Source organism: Embiotoca jacksoni, unplaced genomic scaffold (genome assembly GCF_022577435.1).
Source record: "Embiotoca jacksoni isolate LCO1_2020_lvr unplaced genomic scaffold, fEmbJac1.0.p SCAF_5, whole genome shotgun sequence".
Lineage (NCBI taxonomy): Eukaryota > Metazoa > Chordata > Actinopteri > Embiotocidae > Embiotoca > Embiotoca jacksoni.
In genome coordinates, this window is record NW_027185403.1 from 5,561,556 (window position 1) to 5,583,034 (window position 21,479).

A 21,479-nucleotide genomic window follows, 5' to 3' on the forward strand; every position below is an offset into this window, starting at 1 on the left:
CAGGACGTTGCTCTAAGCAAAACGTCCCTGGATGAGTAAGGGTATAAATAAATCTGACATTTCAGGAAGACATTAAGAATAAATCAGTGAATAAATTGCAAGCATCTGCACGTGTTGATGCAGGATTGAATAGATCCTAACGTTATGTAAGTCTGGTAATAAATGTGAAAATGAATGAATACGCAGGTTGATTATCAGACAAAAAAATATCTACGCACCTTGTGCAGTTTGCAAAGAGGTCTTCGCAGGTGGCTAATGTCTTTGATTGCCGTCTGCAAACTTTAAAAACGATTCATGCAACAATCACATTGTTTGAATGGCTGAAGGGAGCATGTGTGCTGCACGGATCCCTTTAAATATCTTTTAAAATATCACAGTAACCTTCCAATACATTTCATATTTTAGTTAGAATTTGGGTTTAAGATGTAGCCATTCACTGCAATAGACACTATTTGTTGGAAAGAGAACAAATACATGACAGATTTATAAAGAACTTTTCCTATTCAAGAGAATAGGCCAAGAGAAATGTGAAGGATCACCACACATTTGGTGAGAAGAAAGGGAAAAAAAAAATCTTCTGAATCTATTTCAAACTTTTCTGCTTATTTGCTTTCTTTATTCCCCAATAGCCTGCGTTGTACTTTTACATATTCATGCCTCTAAAAACCCTTCAAATTAAACAATGTAGAAAAAAGAAAATTAGTGTTCAGCAGAACTGCTCACACCTCTGTCATTTCTATTACATGACCTGGGATGAGGACTCACAAGGGGACACTGCTTTGTTTTAAGGAGTCAAAAGCTAAACCGTGTTAAGTTTTAAAGGAGACACTATTAGACACATGATTTAATGGTTCGTTTATGATGACTATTTACACATCTGCAGTGGCGGGAAGTACGTTTTAAGGCAGTTTGTGCTGTGACTATTTACATATTTATGCAACTTGATATGCCAATTAGCATATTCATGTCGTGACTATTTGTAGGCTTTGTTGCATCTCTATTAATAATGCAATGTATTGTAATAGAGTACTTAAGGGGGTCACATTTCTTCAAAGAAGTAGAGAGTAAAATCTGCCGATAATACTTTTACCTATGCAAGACAATGCAGGACTTTTACTTATAATTGAGTCAGATTACATTTTTTGTATTGATGCTTAAACCTTCAGTGCACATTTGCCTTAAACTGGGGCAACACACATGCGTTTGATATCCATCATCCAAAGGTCCCACAGGAGAGGTGTTGAAACCTGAGTGTATCTCGGATATGAAAAATAATTATGATGTTGCATGATGTTGCAGGTTTTTTTTTGTTTTTTTTTTCTCCTTCACACTCCGAAACAGAAGATGGCGCTGTATACCTCTATTCTCGTTGCCTTCTGCCGTTAAAAAGCAGCACGATGAAGCTTGAGTTGGACGTATGAACCGAGCAGGGGGAGAGAGAGGTGCAGCCGAGGGAGGGAAGTCCACACGGCAAACTCTGCGGCCGGATAGCGTTATGTAGTCCGAGCCGCCTGCTCCCTGACACCGAGCGGGACACGCACAAACACGGGTATTTTAAATGTTCCTTTCTGAAAGCACTCGAACCCCCGGTGTGGATAAATTATTATTATTTTTTTTTTTTGGAAGGAAGGACGGACGGAAGGACGGAAGGAAGGAAGGAAGGAGGGAGGGAAAGGGAGGAAGAGAGAAGGAGGCCGCCGCCGCCGCCGCGGCGCAGCGCAGCGCAGCACCGGGCGGGGATCTAACTTTCTCTGGCCGTAACGTCTGAACTGAACCGTCCAAAAAAAAAAAAAAAAAGTCCTCTGGCCAAAGATAAACTGATATTTATTTCGTCCCGGTAAGAATGGAGTCCTCTTTGGGGATTTGCGACGAGGAATGTTTGGCAATATCCTTTTTTTGGAATATGTTTTTTATTTTTTTTTTAGTTTGCTTTAGCTTGTTGGCTAATGTTAGCTACCAGTGGTCCTGAATCTAAGGTAACGTCAGCAAACTTAATATCACAAGAAAGATGAACGTTAACTATATTTTAGTAAGCAATTGGTTTAATATCCATGTCATAATATAGCATCAGATTATTATTATTATTATTTTTTAATGCAGATCAATACTAACCATACAAACATAGTGTCATAGACCTGATGTTAATTAAACTCACCTATTGCTTAACATAATGACGTCAGTCATAGTTTAGGTTTAATTCACTTGGATGTTTTCCTCTCTTCTTTCACTGCCTGTCATGTGTCACATTAATTTGCCTCCTAATTTTCAATCAGCATGGCTTCTTCTAACACTTTCTAAGTATCCCCAGTCTTAACCATACTTACCTTTTTTTTTTTTTATTTAAAAAAAGCTGAACACGTCTTGTTGCTCTGTAGTTGTGATGTCCAAGCGCCTTTCTCATCCCCAGTCACAATAATTCCTTGATTGTGCTGCTCACACTGTAAGAGGTCAGGAGCTGAGGTCTGGCCAGAAGGAGCCCAGACTACTGTCACTAATTGAGGGCAGTGGAGAGTTTATGTAAGTATCAGAGAACCTGAAAACGTGTGTGTGTTTCTGTCAAGCAGAAGGTGAATCTAGTGAGATGACACGGGTCACGGCGTGGGTTGTTGAAACAGTTTTAAGGTGTTCGTCTGTAACATCCGCTTCTTTTTGCTTTATTCTGATTGAATACAAGATTTTTTTTTTTTTTTTACTGCCGTCATTGGTTGCGGGCGAATATTTGCTGAAGTGTCTGACGGTCTTTGAATTTTGGGAGCTATATTTATGTATCCTGCTGTCATCAATTGACAAGCAAACAATTGCTGCGCTGCTTTACAAACCAAATACGGCTTTTAACATGCATATGAACTGATATCAGTATGGCTCAAAATGCTGTTTTTTTTTTTTTTTGGAATGATCTGTGCCATGATAACATCACACAGAGCAATGGACGAGATGATATAAATTATTGGACGAACTCAAATATCCAAATTGTTTGATCAATTATCCTCGATATTGAAATGTAGGGAGGACTACTGCTTTCACAAAATATTTACATAACGAGATTTTTGATAATCATCAGTAATTTTGAAAGTTTGCCTTTTATAGCATTTTTCAGGTGAATAGACAATACTTTTCTGTTAAGTGCTGAAGACCTAAGGACCTGAAACAAATGTTGAATGTTATAGTTACATGTATAGACTGGTGCTGTGTAGCCCAACTGAAAGAAATTGTTGACTCAGTTATAAGTGACTCCTCATTGACCTTTTCGGAGGTCAGCAAAGACACTGGATGACGACGCTTTCCGTGGAGCTGTAGTCATTTGGTTTAGTGGTGCGTCAAAAGGATTTTAATCCATATCCTCCAGCTGAGGGAACGTGCACCTTACACACGCACACACACACACACACACACACACACACACACACACACACACACACACACACACACACACACACCCTGCTCCCCAGTCAAATTTGCTGGGATCTAAGTGGAAGTCACGTGCACAAAACCTCATCCATGTCGACTGGACAGCTCCAGTCCTTGTTTTGTGAAAGGGGATGTTGTGACTCACAGCAGGGGGTATGCTAAGTCATCAGTGTGGTATGCACTATGAAGCATTAGGTCCCACCAGCAGCCAGCTCCCTGCAGATAATCCAGAATTTCTTCACTTAGTCCTAGACTGTAATGAGACTCACATGGTTACACAAGCTTCGTGCCCGGCTGACTGTGTTAAAAACCTAGCAGTCCTGACAGGGAAAATGGTTTGGAGACATGGAGACCAGCTGCAGAGAGGGATTTACTACAGCTATTATATTATAGACAAACTAGTAATGCTCGGTCAGTAACATGTGTTCAGTCTTTTTGTAGAATCGGTAGGACTTGTATGGCACAAGACGCTGTTATTATAGAGTGAACATAAATAGCTGTTTTCTTTTTGAGACTCCTTATAAAAAATAAAAAAAAAAATTGAACTTGATATTGATTTTTGAGGTGCTTTTGTGTTGTTAAGGAAATGTCCTGTTAAGTGCTTTTGAGTCCGTTTTTGCTGAGGAATGACTTTTTTTGACCCCCTATCTTCTTCATCAAGTCGTTTTTTTGGTGTTTGGCATTTATTGTTGCAATTTCTGAATCTGTTGACAATTCATGCTTTTCCATACTCCGCTGCTAATGCACCAGTACCAATTTGCAGCTATAATAGAAGTGTAAACAGGCAAATTTCCAGGTTATTTGTAAAGGCAACAGAGTTTCAAAAGAAGACAGATGATAGATGCAATAAAGCCTCCAAAATAAACATCAAATTGAAGCAGCATGTTGGACAGTTAGTCTCTATTAAAACGTGACGTCATGAGGGACACGACGTTTGTATTGAAATCAGGGTTACTACTTTGTGAGGTGTTTCTACCACATGACATCCAACCTCTGCTGTTGTTGGACGTCATGTAACTTTCAAAATCAAAAGTTTCTTTGCCGATTCTGAAGAACTGCAAGTGTCTCTGACACATAAAATCCCGCAGGGCTGAATCAGTTTCCTCTCCTCAACCGTAACCAGACTTATTGTGAAGTGGAGGGGAAGCGTGGGCAGTGCCCAGAGTGCTGCTTTGACCCTGGCTCTTAGTCAGCCATTGTTGGAAAGGGAAATATGAACCAGCACGCATTAACCAACATCATAGATTTAAAGCTGTTTATGTCTGTTATTTAACGACCGCAAAGCTAATCTCCATGTTGCTACAGTGGACTTTAGCCAATAAAACCTGAATGAAGCACAATGCTTTTAGGTTATTTTTGTGTCATTTTTTTTGCTTATTCATCTAAAGCAACTTAACTGCAGATTAGACTCAAGGAAAGTTTTGCATGTCTGCATGTGCTTTTGACTTTTCTTTTCTTTTTTACTTAATTTTGCATTTTAATCACTCAATAATTAGCCTCCATTTCTAATAATACCCACATTGCATCCCAAATGTTTAGTTATTCTAATATTTTCATACTGAGTGCTGTGCATGAAACTCAGTTTCAATTGCAAGAGAATAAAGAAAGGCCAAATTGTTGCTGCTGGTTTGTATTTGCTTTGTGTTTTAAATAATTGTATTGATAAATTCAAATGATATTTAAACATCACAGAGCTGATGTTAAGTGGTGGTCTGTGCTGTTCTCATCCAGATTGCGTGTTTTTGCGACCCCTGATGCTGTTGCATCTCGTCCAGTGGCTGAGTTGTCCATACCCATCAATGGTCATTTTGAAATTGTTCGAGGTATGTAACTTTTTTTTTTTTTTTTTTTTATCTTGATGATAAAATCGTGGTATTAACTGTTTTTTGTTTGCAAAGTATAATTGGATTTTAAGGATTTTTCATGCTGTTATCTGTCTGGATTCTGTGTGTCCTTCTAAAACATATTTATGATTGCAGCCCGACATTCTTTAACTCCCGTCCATTGTAGTGTTACTCAGAGTCACAGCTCAGTGGCGTAGAAATGAAAGTCCAGGGAGCATTTCACTGTAAGGAAAAATTAAGAGAATTCGTCTTTCATTTCAGAAGCTGAAGAAGCTCTTCTCATTGATTTCTCAGTAGATTGTAAGTACTTTTTTTTAATTTCTCTTCAGCTTTAGCTTTGTTTTTTTCAGTGGACATTGTGTGTAAGAGATGGCTTTGTTTTTGTTTTTGTTTTCTTTATCTTGCAAACCAGGCTGATGATTTTAACTTGCAGAGCTAAATCATGGCATTCATTGCAAACAGCACCTATCTATCCTTACTACATTTTTAGTGCGTGCCTGCAGCTCAATGTCTTTATTTAGTAGCAGACTCGGGTCATGGGTTTCCAGGGCTTTCTGAAAGAATGCAGCATACGTTCACCGTTAAATCACTTCGCTTTGTTTCCTCGACTGTCTGCATTTCTAATATGTTTGTCAAGTCTAAGGGTGTCCGACATGCATGTGTGTTTTTTGTTCCCCTCCAAGCCCGTGTGAGGATACGAATCAAAGGAGAGAAAGCCCCAGACCTGCTGTTGGAACTCCAGGATGATGATCGGACTCAGACTTTCATTGCCCAGGTGAAAAGTGCTCAGCAGGAAGGTAAGACTCCACTGTCTGTCAGCAGTCTCAAGCAGTGGGATGATAAATTATTTAATCACTCATCTAACATTTATTTACAGAGGGTAGATTACTCCGCTCGCTGATTTCCTGTGTATTCTCGTCACCCACACATGGGTGGAAACACTCCTCCTGCTGCCATTTTGAAATCAGATCCACTTATAAAGGTGCCAGCCCACCTCTGAAAGCAGACAGAAAAGACTGAAGTTTACATTATTATGAGTTCACTCTTACATTATGTTTCACTCTGTGTGAATGAAACTTTTCAAATGAGTGAGTAAAGTTGAATAACTTATCTGTCATCAGAATCACAAGATATTAATGGCAGTGCGTTCAAGGACCCGTCTGCAATTTTTTATTTTTAGAACAAAGTTGTTTGAAGGAAGTAAATATCAAAAGAATGTACTGGGCAAGAACACTGCTTTTATCTACTAACTTTTCTTTCTTTTTATATTTTCATTGTGTTCAAACAGAGACACATGAAAATGTTTTGTTGATGCAGGCTGGACTACTGACGGAGTCACTGGCGGTGTTAGCATTATTTGAATTGACCCAAAGGAGCACGAGGAACATGCTTTGCATTTTATGTCGCAGAATGGTGTTTTTCACTTTCAGTCACATCCTCCTGAGGTTTATCACACCTATATTTGTGGGTTGTTTGGGGTTAGAAAATCTGTTGTTTTAGGCACAGATTTTGGGAAATTGGATGCATAGAGGTTTGACTCGCATGCTTGTTGCTGAACTCCAAGCAACCTTTTGGCTGAGAACAGTAAGATGATTGTTTCCACAGTTAAATGTCCTGATTTAAGTAACTGTAGTAACTTCAGGATGGAGACGTGTAAACTACTACAGGACCTATGTGTTCATCGGTGTTATTTTCCTTGAATGATGAAAAGCCAAAGAGTACTTATAACCTTTGAAGTTATGCTGTCTGCGTATTGTAGTTATAGCCCACACGTTCGATGCTCACAAAAGCAAAGATTTGTACATCCATGTTGTTTTACATTTTTATTTCACCTGACATCTAGAGTTGAGTAATACTTTGAAAATAAGCCCCATGTCAAATTGTAGGATGCCGATGATATGCTTACAGCTGATCGCCACAGATATTATCAGCCAAAAGTGAAGGTACTCATACACCACACATGCAGTTGTAAAAGATGGGTATTGGTAAAAAAAAAAAATCGCTTCCAGTACAGTGTGTATTATCATCTGTCTCCATACAACAGAGATCAGAAACCATGAACCATGAATAAGGTCTTGGCTGGGCTGTAGTACACTTTTGTACAAAGGTCCTTTGATTGCCTTTATTTATACAGTAAATAGATAAATACTGTGGTTGTTATATTGCCTTAATGTGTAATTGCGTTTGATGTCTGTGGCTTATACAATTTTTATCGCATTAACCTCATTTAGAAAGCGCAGTAGAGACAGGAAATGTGGGGATAGAGAGCAGTGGAGTGACATACAGTAAAGTCCAGCCGGCCTGAAGTCTGAAAGGAGACTCGTCTGCCTTTTTTTTTTTTTACCAAAACACTCAAGCCCAAACTGTGTCTGTTATAACCAATGTTTTGGTTGCCACTTCAGGAAGCAACATGCGGGCGAGATAAAACATTTAGATGCAGGATAGTGGTGGTGCGTCAAGTTATAATTATTTATCTACTCAGAACATGTTCATCCGGTTTGGAAATGACGACTACCATTTTCTTTTATTTCCTGCGTCATGCTTGTAATGTCCGATAGTAACAGTGGTACCAGTGGTATTTGTTACAAGCTGCATGGGAGCTGGTATCCTCTACGCTACGCCTTGTAATGACAACATTGCTTCTCTGGGTGTTGGCTCATTTTCATCAGTGTACATTCACAGTGCTCTATTGAAACAGGATGTACATTTGTTAAAACAATTTGAAGCTCGTGTAACTTTTCAGTATTTCTTTGCCTTGAGCAAGCTGTCGCATCTGCATTTATTTATATTTCATAGCTTAAGATTATTCCTCGTGAATGCCTCACTGCATGAATACATGGACATGTATTGGGCACGGTTATGTTGATCATTGTGCATTGCCATCTGACGGTGCTGTTTGATTTCCTCAGTTGAATCCAAACTCCCCAAATCCAAAGCGATGGAGCCCCTTACACCTGCAGGACACCGAGGTCCAGTCCCCATCCCACCACAAAGAGGACCCAAGACGGCTAACTCTGTGGGCTCTGCAGTCCACGCACCCAAATCAATGAGTGCACAGCCTCCCAACATCAACAACAGCACTTCAGCAAGTCAGAATAACACAGGTAAATACAGTGAGTTAGCAGTGAAGAAAAAAAGATGCATAAATGATAAACACATCAGTTTTGTTTCTGTTTCTGTTAGATTTAATCTTCTATTTTTAACTTACTAGATCCAGTTCAATCGCTTGCCACAGACTTTGGCTTTGAGGACAAATTCAACCACACTCTGAAAGTGGAAGAAAAGAAGAATCACCAGAATCGCATCGTAGCTTCTCGGGAGCCTCCACCGGTTCCCCCGCTACCTCCTCTACCTCCTCGCAAAGCCTCCTTCACTCCAACCAATCCTCTGCCTCCTGCACCGGTCCCTAAAGACAGAGTTGTCTCCTTACAGGCCAAAGATAACTCCTTGTATAACACCAAGCCAGAGTAAGTTGGCCTCTCATAATAGACTGTCAGGTTTATAGAAACACTGAAAAATGCTATCACGGCTAAATATTTTTGGATTTTGATTTAATAACTAGAGTTCAGGATGCTCAATATCTCGATGCGGAATCTGTCAATAATCTAGCTGCTGTTTAATTATTCCCGTTTTGTTCAATTCCAGTAGTTTTAGGTCAGGGTTTGACCGTGTGGACAGGTCACCATCTTGGAGCGACAGCCCCACCACCAACAGCATGAGGCAGGCCATGTCCTCCAGCCAGGCGGGACAAAGAGAATACCTCATCAAACACCGCCTGGGTAAGAAGGAGAACGAGTTTGTGGACATCCGGCCCTTCAGGTGAGAGAAGTGTCTCTGTTCTGTGTGACTTTAATTTTGTTGTTTTGATAGTTCTGATATATTATTAGTACAATAAAAACCTTACACTGCTGCGTTGCAGGTTTTTCACAGGTACATGGAACGTTAACGGACAGTCTCCAGACAGCAGCCTTGAGCCGTGGCTCTGCTGTGACACTGAACCTCCTGATATTTATGCTCTGGGGTCAGTAGGAATTAGTCATCCAGCACTTTTCTGACCATGAAGTCATACATGTTGTATTATGCTCATGCTTGAATAACAACTAATGTGATGACTTTGTTTATGATTCTAGTTTTCAAGAATTGGACCTGAGCACTGAGGCTTTCTTCTATATGGACTCATCCAAGGAGCAGCTGTGGGTTGAAGCTGTGGAGAAGAGCTTGCACCCAAAAGCCAAGTACAAGAGGGTGAGTCAGGAAGGAGTTGGGGTACAAATCACTGTGGAGACTGGGGAACCCTCCCACTTTGCAAATGTATTTAGACCTGTCGTGTTGATGAATACGGTGGTAAAAGTACTAACTTTCCTTTTCATGTCTGCAGATTCGCATCATACGACTCGTTGGGATGATGCTTGTGGTCTTTGTCAAAAAGATCCACAAGCATCACATAAAAGAAGTGGCTGCAGAGCATGTGGGGACGGGAATCATGGGAAAAATGGTTTGTTCACACTAAACTCAGACCAACTGCCTCATAAGACACAACAATACACAACCACAGGATGAATAAGCCATATTTTTATGTGCAGCAGACCATGATAATCTCATAAAATGTTTAAAAAAAAACCTTAACCAAATTGTAATGAAACTAAAATATCTCTTTGACAACTTCGAGGGTAATTACATTTAAAAAAAATAAATAAAAAAAATAAGTTTTTTTACTAACAGCGCTTTATAATGTACTGTTGTTAGACTTAATTAAATGATAAATATGTTATTTGCAGTTTGCATTGATGTTGTCCCGGCGTGTATTTGCGTGCATGAAGATAAGGGCTTGTTTACTTTATGTTTCAGGGGAACAAAGGAGGCGTTGCAGTGAGGTTTGTTTTCCACAACACCAGCTTCTGCATCGTCAACTCTCATCTAGCAGCACACGTGGAAGACTTCGAGCGCCGAAATCAGGACTATAAAGACATATGTGCTCGCATGACCTTCCACTTACTGGACCACCCCCCTCTCAGTATCGTCAAGCACGAGTGAGTTTGTCAGTCATTTATATCCGGACTGAAAACATGTCTCTGAATAAATGTGCAAAGTCTGACTTCACCCTCTTTGGTTATGTTTGCATCATCAGCTTCAGGTTTTTTTCACCACTGTAAATGAATTCTTTAAATTTATTCTGTTTAACTGGTTTTCCATACAAACATTCACAGTATTCTCCATCGCTACTTTCTGTATCTGCAAAAGTATCATTAAATAGCAGTGTGACCTTGTTATCGTTCCTAGAATATAAACCAGACACTTATGAATGTCTTTGACAAGATATCTGACTTTGTGAAAATAATAATATTCACTGCAAACTTGCGCTGTTGTAATAGTGTACTGCTGTTGTTGAAAGCCTTCTCTGTCCTTTTTGTGTGTTTCAGTGTAGTAGTCTGGCTTGGCGACTTAAACTATCGTCTCTTTATGTACGATGCTGCCGATGTCAAACAGCTCATAGCTCAGAAGGAACTAAAGAAGCTCCAGGAGGTTGATCAGGTAAAGAGATGTTAACCAGCTCAATGTTTTCTACACTTAATTGTTGTGCACTGATAGACATCTGAGAAAAAAATGTACCACCACTTTGACTTAACCTTTAACTTTGACAACACAGACAAGCATTCGTACCACCTACGTGATGCAGTTACTCTTCAACCAGTTTAACAGTTATGAATTGAATAAAGAAAAGAATCACTTAAAAAAGAAAACTCCAGCATTATTGAAACACAAAATATTTCTTCATAAATACAACGTATGAAAAGACATTATTATGTGATGTGTTTGTAATCTGTCGTGATTTCTTTTTAACTCCGCTTATGAGGATGCTGTTTAACTAAGAAATAGTTTTATCCACTTTTGATGTGTAGCTGAACATTCAGAGGCAGACAAAGAGAGCCTTCACAGACTTCATGGAGGGAGACATTAACTTCATTCCCACGTACAAGTATGACCCCAAAACAGACCGATGGGACTCGAGGTAAAACCATATCCCTGTGTTTTATCTTGTTTTGATAAATGAAAGCACAAACTTACTCCAGGATTGGAATTGCTATTGCCAACTTAAATACAGTCTAAGTTTGCATTTTTGGGATCCTGATTAAATTATGCTTGTAAGCAAATCTTTTCCGACCTTATCGTTACACTAACTCAGAGTCAGCACATACTGTGTGTGTGTGTGTGTCTGATGTCCGATCACTGAATCTGCCTCTGAAAGTGTGTCTGTTTCCTGCAGTGGGAAGTGCCGTGTCCCGGCTTGGTGTGACAGAATCCTGTGGAGGGGCAACAATATCAAGCAGCTAAAATACCGAAGTCACATGGAGTTGCAAACGAGTGATCACAAGCCTGTCAGCTCCCTTTTCAGTTTAGGGGTAAGACTCTTTGCTGTCAAATAAAAGACCCTGAACTGACTGGCACGAGTTGCAACATTCAGGGTTCTACTATTGATTTTAATAGTATGTATGACTTTGACACAGAACTTTAATGTGCAGATTGATTAAAAATCAATACATTTACATTTGCATTAAGTTTGGATTTTGTTTGGACCTGTGTGTGTGTTTGTGTAACAGGTGAAGGTCGTCGATGAGCAACGCCACAAAAAGGTGTTTGAGGAGATCGTTCGGGCGATGGATAGAATGGAGAACGACTTCCTTCCATCTGTGTCCTTGAGCAGGAGAGAAGTAATAAAATGCTTATTACTTGAGGGCCTGTGTTATGCTCTTTCCTCAGCGATATTAAATCAGTAAAAGCACTAATAATCCTTAAAACCTTTCTCAGAAACAGAGTAGCTTACTACAATTTATCCTAAAATTTGTGTGCTAGAGTTGCCAGGAATGGGTGATTAATGTTGTTGTTGTTGTTCTTTTTCCTCTACAGTTTGCATTTTTGAACGTAAAATTCCGGCTGCTTCAAAAGGAGCGCTTCCTGATAACAAACGACGGGCAGGTTCCCTGTCACTTCACCTTCATCCCCAAACTCAACGACTCGCAGTACTGCAAGCCTTGGCTGCGTGCCGAACCAAGTGAGGGATTCTTGGAGCCGAGTAAGTCCTTTTAATCCAAATAACACCCTTCTTTTTTTTTTTGTAGTCGTAAGGCTTGTTACCTCTTAATATGCTGTGTACATGTCGTATTTAAATTATTGGTAATGAAATGTAAAAGGAAGATTATATATCCACAACTTTGTACTGTTACATATGCAGTTTGCCTCTGATAGTGTCAGTTTGAATGTTGTCGAGAATCACGCTGAATTTAATGTCCAAATGGAACCAAACTGGTTCACACACTAAATGACTGAAGTTCTCATTTCAATTTAAAAAATTTTTTTTTTTTTATTGATTTACATGCATATGATCATATGCTCAAACATTCATGTCTGATTGTTTCTTCAGTGTGTTAACTGCCATGTTTGTTATCTTTTTTGTAAAAGCAAATAATGATTATTTTCATTATGGATTAATCCAGGGCTATTCAAAGTTAATACCCAGAGGGCTAGATAGGAAGATCACTTGGGGAATCGAAGGCCACTTGGAATATTTTTCAGTTAAAAGCCACAAATAACTCTTAAAGTTAATAGATATATTTGTACATGGAATAAACTAATTATGCACATCCCTTTTATGGTATCAATTTTAGACAGCAAAATACAAATTGAACATAGTAAAACAGTGTGGGCCTATTTCTGATATTGTCAAAACAATCCCAAACAAACATAAGGTGCTTGTAGTGAAGCAGTATTCAGACATTACATTACATTTCATTTAGCTGATGCTTTTATCCAAAGCGACTTACAATAAGTGCATTTCAACCATGAGGGTACAAAAACCCAGAACAACAACATGCATCATCATGCCTGCAGGCCATAGAAAACATTAAAACAGGCCATATCTGGCCTGCAGGCCACAGTTTGAGTAACCTTGTATTAATCCATTGATTATTTTCTCAACTCGCATAGATGAGTGGTTTGGACTTTACATGTTGCTTCATGAGGAAAAATGTCAATGAGTGTTTCTCAAAGGCTACAGCGCAGCCTGAAATGTCTTGTTTTGTCCCGACTTAACAGTCACAACCAAAAGATATTCAGTTTATTTTCATTGAGGAATAATAGAAGCCGAAAATATTCACATGTAAGAAGCTGCAATCAAAGAATTGTAGAATTCTTCTTTTAAAAATCACTAAAAACAATTAACCAATTAACTTAGTGTGATTGCAGCTCTAATAATAAGTACTACAAACGGTTGCTGAAAACGTGTTTAATCACAAGATAATGTTCTTTTAGTTTGCGGTAACCTGAAGCTCTCCCTTATCGTCCTGAACAGATGAGACCCTGGAGATCTATCTGGAGGTGTATGTCAGTAAAGACTCTGTCACGCTGCTGAACTCTGGGGAAGACTCTATTGAGGACATTCTGGTGCTCCATCTGGACCGGGGCAAGGACTACTTCATCACCATATCTGGCAACTACCTGCCCAGCTGCTTTGGCACCTCGTTGGATACTCTGTGCCGCATGAAGAAGCCCATCAGAGAGATCCCCATCACCAAACTCATTGACCTGGTGAGGGAAAGCTAATCCAGCTGTCATGAAAAATACAATAATGCCAGTTAAAAGCAATGGGATTAGTGATCAGAGGCATATTTTCCTCAGATTAGTTGGAACTGATTTATGTGAAACGTAAACCTTCCTTGCACAGACCAGCTTAGCTTGGATTGCAATCTGTGAGCTATTCACTACCTGAAAACTGAGTGGGGACACGTGCAGGCTTGTTGCTTCCCTCAGGGTAAACGCAGTCACAGAGAAAGTCTATATTTGGAGAGTCTACAATTTCTCAACCAGTATATTTCTGGCCATGATGGGCCAAGGGAATGAGGAAGTGGCAAAAACAGAAGGAGGGAGCTCCTGAAGAACAAGGAAGACTTGACTCAGGTTCGACCCACTTTAGTCCGTTAAATATAAATAGTCTTCTGGTCTCAAGACAATCACCTCCGTCTGCTTCCATAATGCTATTTTTTGACCTAATCTGATCTGATTTGGGAAGATAGTGTTTCTGTCATTCAGTACGCTTTAATTTCAACCTAAACCGTTTCATTTTCCTTCTCACCTGATGATTTGATCAAATGATTTGTGCAAGAACGATCCATAATCGATCTGCTTTTCTGTTCTGTGTTTATACATAGTACTTCTATCTACTCTGTTCTTTCTTTTGTTTCCCTTCATCGCCTCTGCTTGCCTTGATCATTCCTTTCCAACTCTTCACTGTGGTTGTGGGCTGACTTCTTGCTCAGGGAGAGGACAGCTACATGGAAAAGGTAAAATATTAACACCGATGGCCATCTGGCTCAACAAAGTCAATATCACCTCAGATACATGACTTCCGTGATCTGATATCTGCTTTATAACACATTATTGACCTTCAATTGTCCATGTCATAAAGATAAACTGCTTCAAGTTTGAATAGAAGCAGTCATGGATATCAACAGATGTCGGTTACATCCTGGTAATGTGTAACTTAAAAGATTTCACATACTGTTGGACAAATACATTTCAGATAGTGCTGAAATAATTACAAATAACATTCACTGATTCAGTTTTTATCAGATATGGGGTTTTGCTTCTTTCATATTTAAACCACTAGAAATTTAATCGAGCTGAAAGTATTTGTCAATTTGACATAAAATTATTTAGCGACATCTTTGATGATCATTAAAGAAGTAAGTTTTTATGAGTTTTCAGGATCTAAAATGTAAAAACATTTTGGAGCTCTTAGAAACTCTTTCGCTCTGGGAACACATGTTGCCCCATTGTCAAAACATGATATTGTTATACAATCAGTAGAAGTACTAGTAACTTGCTGTGTTGTTCCGCTCCCATTTTGTATGCTGACACTTGGAGCTTAAAGTGCTAAAACGTGGCGGTAAAAGCTACGTGTGGATGTGTACATTCTCGCTTTACATTTGCGAAAGCTGATACGAGCAGCGTGTGCGTGCGCCGATCAGTCAACCATTCAATCTCCCACGGGCCATTGAGAGCAGTGAGAGGGATGTACCACTTTAGTCAGCGTTGGACACACTCAATGTGATTTCACAGCAGGTCAGCCTTGCTGCACGGCTGCCTCGTGTACATGATTGAAGGCAGTGAGAGGAAGTATCGGAGTCTGATCAGAGCAGCTCACACGAAGCCTCCTCTTCTATTAACTAGAAACTGATCAGTGATAGTAAGACGCTGCATGAGTAAACAAGAGACAATTGCAATTTGCCACAATTTCATTAAAGTGTCGCAACTTGACATATTTTATGTTCAATCTTTCTTGGTCTTTAATCCCCTCTGTAAGATTCACTGCACTCTAAATATGCTTACGGATCACAGCGGAAGCTTTGCGTTTTAAAACATTTTACAGTATCACACGTCAGTTCTGCATGTTAGCATCGCCCCTCATTAAACGCTCTCCTCGTTTCCCCTTCCTGTACTGTACGAGCGGCCTCAGTCGCTGTGGTTATTTTAGGACGTCTCTCTTGAGTCTCTGAGATCCATTTGCAGAGACAAAAAGAATGTGATATCCAGCTCTTAGTAAAATGGCTCCAGACCCCAGAGATAATCTTGACTTCGCTGCTGCTCCTGCTCCATCAGTAATTGATCAGGTGTGTCATAAGCAGTCGTTTTTATGTTCTCTATTACACTTGATAAAAGCAGTGTGAATCATATTGCGTGGGACTAATCTTGCCTATTCATATATCCTTAACTGTATTACGCAAATATAAAAAAATATTGCCTGTTCCCGAAACTAAGCTACAATGTCAGCTCCAATGTGTCGGCATAAAACATTGTGGTTCTCCTTTAATCAGGAAAAGTCCAAGATGAGCCCGCTGTTGGTGGATGGAGCAACTACTGAGGACAAACCTCTGAAGATCCCCAAGGAGGTTTGGATTCTGGTCAACCACCTCTTCACCAGGTCCTGTGATCAGGTGAGAACCACAACAAAGGATGTTTATTACGGAGAAGTGATAAGACTGAGATAACTTATCAGCACAAAGGACAATACCTGCACTTGTGTGTTTCATCTAAAATGTTTGTTTAAATTCGTTTGATATATTTCTGTAAAGCTGATCGATGCGGACGTATTAGTACATGATTAGATATTTTAAGGTACGGCTATCGGTGCTTGAAAAGGCTGTTTAAAGACCAAAACATTTGAAGAAGTGAACATTAGAAATGTACATATGATGGTCAAACACGTGATGTTCTAACAGCTTTAATATAATCCGCCCTCAAAAACCAAGAGAACACAGATAATGCATATCACCAAAATGTCGGACGATTATGAGCTGAGAAACAAAGCCTTGTTTTCAGTTCGGTGACTATTCATTTTTCAGATCACTATCAGACGATACGTTTTTAAATCCTTTGTTTAAGTAGAATTAGGATCATTTTAAAAGAACATTTGATCCTGTAAATTCAAAACTTCCAAATTTGAAGATTGATGGATTTCACTGGACAGCAACAACAGATCACAAATACATAACTGGGATATTTAGTGAGGTAAAACCTTTAGTCTGAGTCAATAGTGCATTGTTGTTATTTATTTTTACTTTTAAAAAATGAATTATAGTGTAATATTCATGATGCTTAGCACAATTTATTTGGCAATGATGGTTGGTACAAATCTAAATTACAAGCATATTGACTGATGGAAAAAAAAAATGACCACAATCTATTTCCATTCAGGTAAATTATCATTAGCTACAGAGACAAGCAGGTATATTGGCCTCGTTGAAAAGAAAAAAACCTGTTCTCTGTGATTTAAGGTGGGACTGAAGACAAAGTACACTTAAAGTTTTATTGCGCATGATATGATGATGTTTTAAGGGTAGAACATCTCTAATAACTGATGAGTTCTTCTGGGTGAATGTTTATAAGAAACTTAAGCTGGGATTTAATACTAGAACTGTTTTGGGTTGTTGATTTTATTTGTAGAGACAGAAGTTCTTTGTTTGCAATGTTAAAGTGAGAAAGATGTGTCACGACTGCGGTGGTATTTTACGGTTTATGGTGTGTATGTGCACGACACAAAAAAACAACAACATAATGATTGTTATTGGACACAGATGGTGTGGGAACTGTTTTAAATGTTCCATATTTGTCTTCCAGGAGGACTTGTTCCAGACACCAGGCCTACAAGAGGAGCTGCAGAGCATCATCGACTGTCTGGACACCAGCATCCCAGACTCCATCCGTATCCTCTTTTGTGCAGAGCCAAGATATCACCGACATCCAGTCCTGCATTTAATCAAATGCCACAGAGCAGAGAACATACAAAACCTGGGTCTGTCTCCTGGGTCTCCTGGCTCTCCTGGGTCACCTGGGTCTCCTGCGTCCGGTTGTTGACTTGTTGATATGTGTTAAATTGTAAGTGAGTTTGCCAACTACCTCCTGACACACAATGATAAGTCGTACTGGCAGAAACGGGTTTCAAAGCGTCTTGTAGCTCTAATAGATGCACAAATACCATCCAGTGTCAATGCCATCACTGGTCTCCATAAGCGCTTGTTCCTCCCTAACCGTCCATGCAGCTGGTTGTAACCACTCTGTAGCTGAGGCCCTGCTCATCTTCCTGGAGGCTTTGCCGGAGCCGGTGGTGTGTTATGAACTCTACCAACGGTGCCTCGACTGCACCCACGACAGCCGCCTCTGCAAACAGGTGCAACAATTACAAACTCTTTTCTGTTCGCACTGCAACATCTGAACTGTAGCGAATGAAGCATTCGTTTCATGCGACTGTATGGGAACCGTTTATTGTTGAAATATTTATAAGATGAACGTCTCTGTCCACTTTGATGTTTTGACAGTTGATCTCCCAGCTGCCCCGAGCTCACCGCAACGTGTTCCGCTACCTAATGGCCTTTCTGAAGGAACTTCTCAAACACTCACACAACAACAATCTAACAGCCAGCCTCATAGGTAAGAGACACGCTGCTTCTTTCTGTCTAATCCATACGTCACACTTCACAGCTCATTAAAGGTTTGTTCAAAATTGGATAATGTGGTAAACATGGGAATAAATTGTATAATGTGGTAAATATTATCCAATTTTAAACAAACTTTTAATTAGTGTGATGTATGAATTAGACAGAAAGAATGATATCAATATATCGGTCTCAATTATTTCTAACGGCACGCTGGCTGACAAAAATCAGACCATTAGTGTGTGAATTGGTTTGTTGCTGATCCTTGTTTTTGTTTTGTTTTTTACCCTCACTGACTCTGCTTTTTTTTTTTTTTTTTTTTTTTTTTTAAGTAGACCTAGATGGAGTGATTATTTAAAAAAAAAAAAAATCAAAAAAAAAAAATCGTATCACCCTGACCGTGATATGTTCTCAGCAGGGCAGTTTTACAGTTGAAAAAAATAAACTAGTCAGTCAATTTTTGGTACCTGTATGCTGCTGATGCTGATCTATTAATAGACTTATAACAGCCAGTATTTTGGACTTGAGTATTTAGCTCAAAACATTATCAGTCACCTGTGGATTGTCAGGAAGGACGGATTTTCTCGATTCTCCTACTGTAGCTGTATATACATTATTACGTAACTGACTTTTTAATACAGATTTCTGCACATAGTCTGTAATTGCATACCTTTTGGTGACTTTGAACTCATTACCAGGCAACGGCATGATGAAAATTCAATTACCAGCCTCTTAATATTCACCACTGCAGCGTGGCAGCATTGTGGAAGATGCAGATTTAGTTGAAGTAAGGATGGGGGGGGGCTGACTTATTCTTCCTCTCAAGTTTCTGCACGTCTGGCTTTTTACTCCTTATCTTCATTGTATCCAGACCGTTAAATATCCTGACAAATGTTTGGCTACAGTGACATGAACGTTTACTGAACAGCTCGTATTGTTTTCTTACTTGATAGTTAACTGAGGAAGTTTTCTTTTTTTACATGTAGTTAATCGTTTTCCCCCCGTCCTTGTATTTTTAGCTACCCTCTTTGCCAGCCTCCTTATCCGACCACCTCCTAACTTGGTGGGCAGGCAGACGTCACACGACCGGCAGAAAGCCATCGACTTTGTTCTGGGTTTCCTCATGGCGGGGGATGAGGAGTAAACGAGGTCGAGGGTTCCTCATCGCCTCAGCTGGGTTCGGAGTTCATTCCCGACCCGGACCTGTAGGACACCGTGTAACATGATCCACTTGGTATTTTGTCATCTTTTGGAGACCAATGCAGCTGTTCTGCACCCTACTTTTACAAACCATCACATTAGAGGTACCCAAGACTTCCAGTAATGCTCTGATTGATTTTTTTAGCAACTGTCATATCTTCCGTGCACACACGGTATGACCGGTTGCAGGATTTGGAAGCACTTGGGGGATGTTTGAACTGATGCCTATGCACTTTCTGATGACCTAAAGGACCTGTGCCTCCAGACTAGAGTTGTCCTCGTTCTCTGCTGACACTTCTTATCGTAGGTGCTCATGCCAAAATAACCCTTGAACAGTGAGTGGTATGAATGTGAAAACACTATGTATCATAGATGCTAAATGAAAGACTCGCTTACACTAAAGAAAGGAAAATGACTTCCTGAAAGTAGACTGAATACGTACCAGTATACTGTTTAAAGCATCAAATAGTTTGGGATAATTATGGAAATCTGTCACTAAGAATGTTTAAGATACATCATGACAATCATTTGTTTTGCAGCATTATAGCTGAGGGGACAATATTAAGATAGCTTTGAGAATTATTTGTTAACATATCCATTGTATTTTAACTGTTATTTATATATATTTTTTTTCTTCCAAGTTTGCACCATCTGAACAGTTTTTTGGTTTCTACTACAGCACAGATTATTTTTTAGGTCTGCATTGGTTTTAAAACGTTTCATTGGAGGTATTCTTCACGTGTTTTTATCACTTTTTGTTGTGAATGTTTGCTGTGTTTTTGTGTAACTTCAGCCGTGAGCCTTACCTCTAGTTTTTTTTTTCAGTTCCTCATGAGTTACAAAACACGTCTGTTAAGACACTAACTTCCTGGTCAACCAGAATCCAGTGCGTACTCTTAACTCTGGTTCTCGATGTCTTAAATGGTGTAAATAGTGATTGTTTCCTTAGTTCATGGGTGTCTGACTGTATGGTGGTCTGAATCTGTGATCCAGTGTCTACAGTTTGTCATGAAGGTGGTACTGTTGATGTCTATTTGTTTACATGTCTTTTTCCTCATTTCTGCCACATCTTAAAGCTCTTTATTCATTGTTTCGGGACTGTATGATGCCAACACGCAGCCATTCTGGACGTTATGATAAATCGTGATGAATAATGCTCTTGCTTTAAGTGATGCAGCATTTTCCGGGTGCAAGTTTAGCAAGATTTAACGGCTCATTACTCTGCAGGGTACAGCCAGTCTTTGTGCTCCTTTCTCATTTGTGCCACAGAGGACAATTTTTTTTTCTGTAGTAACTGTTGCAAAACATGTCCTGGTTATTGAAATAAGGAACCAATATCCATGCCTAATGAATATTTCCTCTTTACTAGTTTAGCCCAAGAGATGTCAGCATTCATTTCACATTTATGATATAAATTTCCCTCTGCTCAGTGTCTTGTGTAAATGTAGTGATGCCAGATAAAGCCCAGAGGTTTTCTTCTCAGACGCCCCAGGATGTCAGAAGATTTTACCTTTGGAGACAATGTGAGCTCGTGACGTAATGTGAAAATGCTGACAATCATGGCAGTTGTGTAAATGCCCGTTCGGCTGAAGTTGCTCCTCTTTAGTTTCTTCTGCCTCAACCATCAGTTCCCTTTATTCCTCTGTTGGCTTTAAAGCCCGAAGGAATAGTTCCCGGTGATTCATATTTGGTCATTCACTTTGTCTTGAGAAATATTACCCTCATCCAATTAACAGAAAAACTAGTATAATCAATATCCTCTGATTTTAAGTGTTGTCTTATGCCACTGTACCAACTGATGTAATGGTGTGGATTCATGCTGATTTCGGTCTCCAGTTTGTCATAAAATTAAGGTACACAAGGAAACACTTGTTTTCAACTTTTCCGATTTTGGTACTTTTAACTTATTTAAAAGAAATAAAACTATGTAGAAATCAGGTTTTTTTTGTTCTCCATTTCAACGCCCCCTGTTTGAAAATCCTTTTGACAGCCTCTTATGAAGAACAACAACTGCTCAGTAGATTTAGGGTGCTTATTCCAC

At 39.5% G+C, this 21,479-nt stretch overlaps 1 protein-coding gene across 4 annotated transcripts; it reads left to right on the top strand.

The window, feature by feature from the left end:
- Positions 1-1,425: 1,425 nt before the first annotated feature.
- On the top strand, positions 1,426-21,371 carry ocrl (OCRL inositol polyphosphate-5-phosphatase). 4 transcript variants are annotated; one of them, XM_069170581.1, is made up of 25 exons: positions 1,426-1,549; positions 1,627-1,885; positions 2,438-2,517; positions 5,140-5,231; positions 5,514-5,552; positions 5,936-6,049; positions 8,162-8,356; positions 8,464-8,719; positions 8,898-9,071; positions 9,172-9,273; positions 9,383-9,497; positions 9,631-9,747; positions 10,101-10,282; positions 10,673-10,784; positions 11,153-11,262; positions 11,518-11,653; positions 11,852-11,962; positions 12,159-12,324; positions 13,600-13,835; positions 14,564-14,587; positions 16,121-16,240; positions 17,424-17,508; positions 17,846-17,973; positions 18,122-18,233; positions 19,258-21,371. In XM_069170581.1, exons 2-25 carry the CDS (start codon positions 1,844-1,846, stop codon positions 19,380-19,382), a joined length of 2,973 nt encoding a protein of 990 aa, XP_069026682.1. In that variant the 5' UTR covers positions 1,426-1,549; positions 1,627-1,843; the 3' UTR covers positions 19,383-21,371. The 4 variants fall into 4 exon arrangements, with proteins under 4 accessions (XP_069026682.1, XP_069026683.1, XP_069026684.1 ...); XM_069170582.1 differs by having other exon boundaries at positions 1,631-1,885; XM_069170583.1 differs by lacking the exon at positions 14,564-14,587.
- Positions 21,372-21,479: the final 108 nt, after the last annotated feature.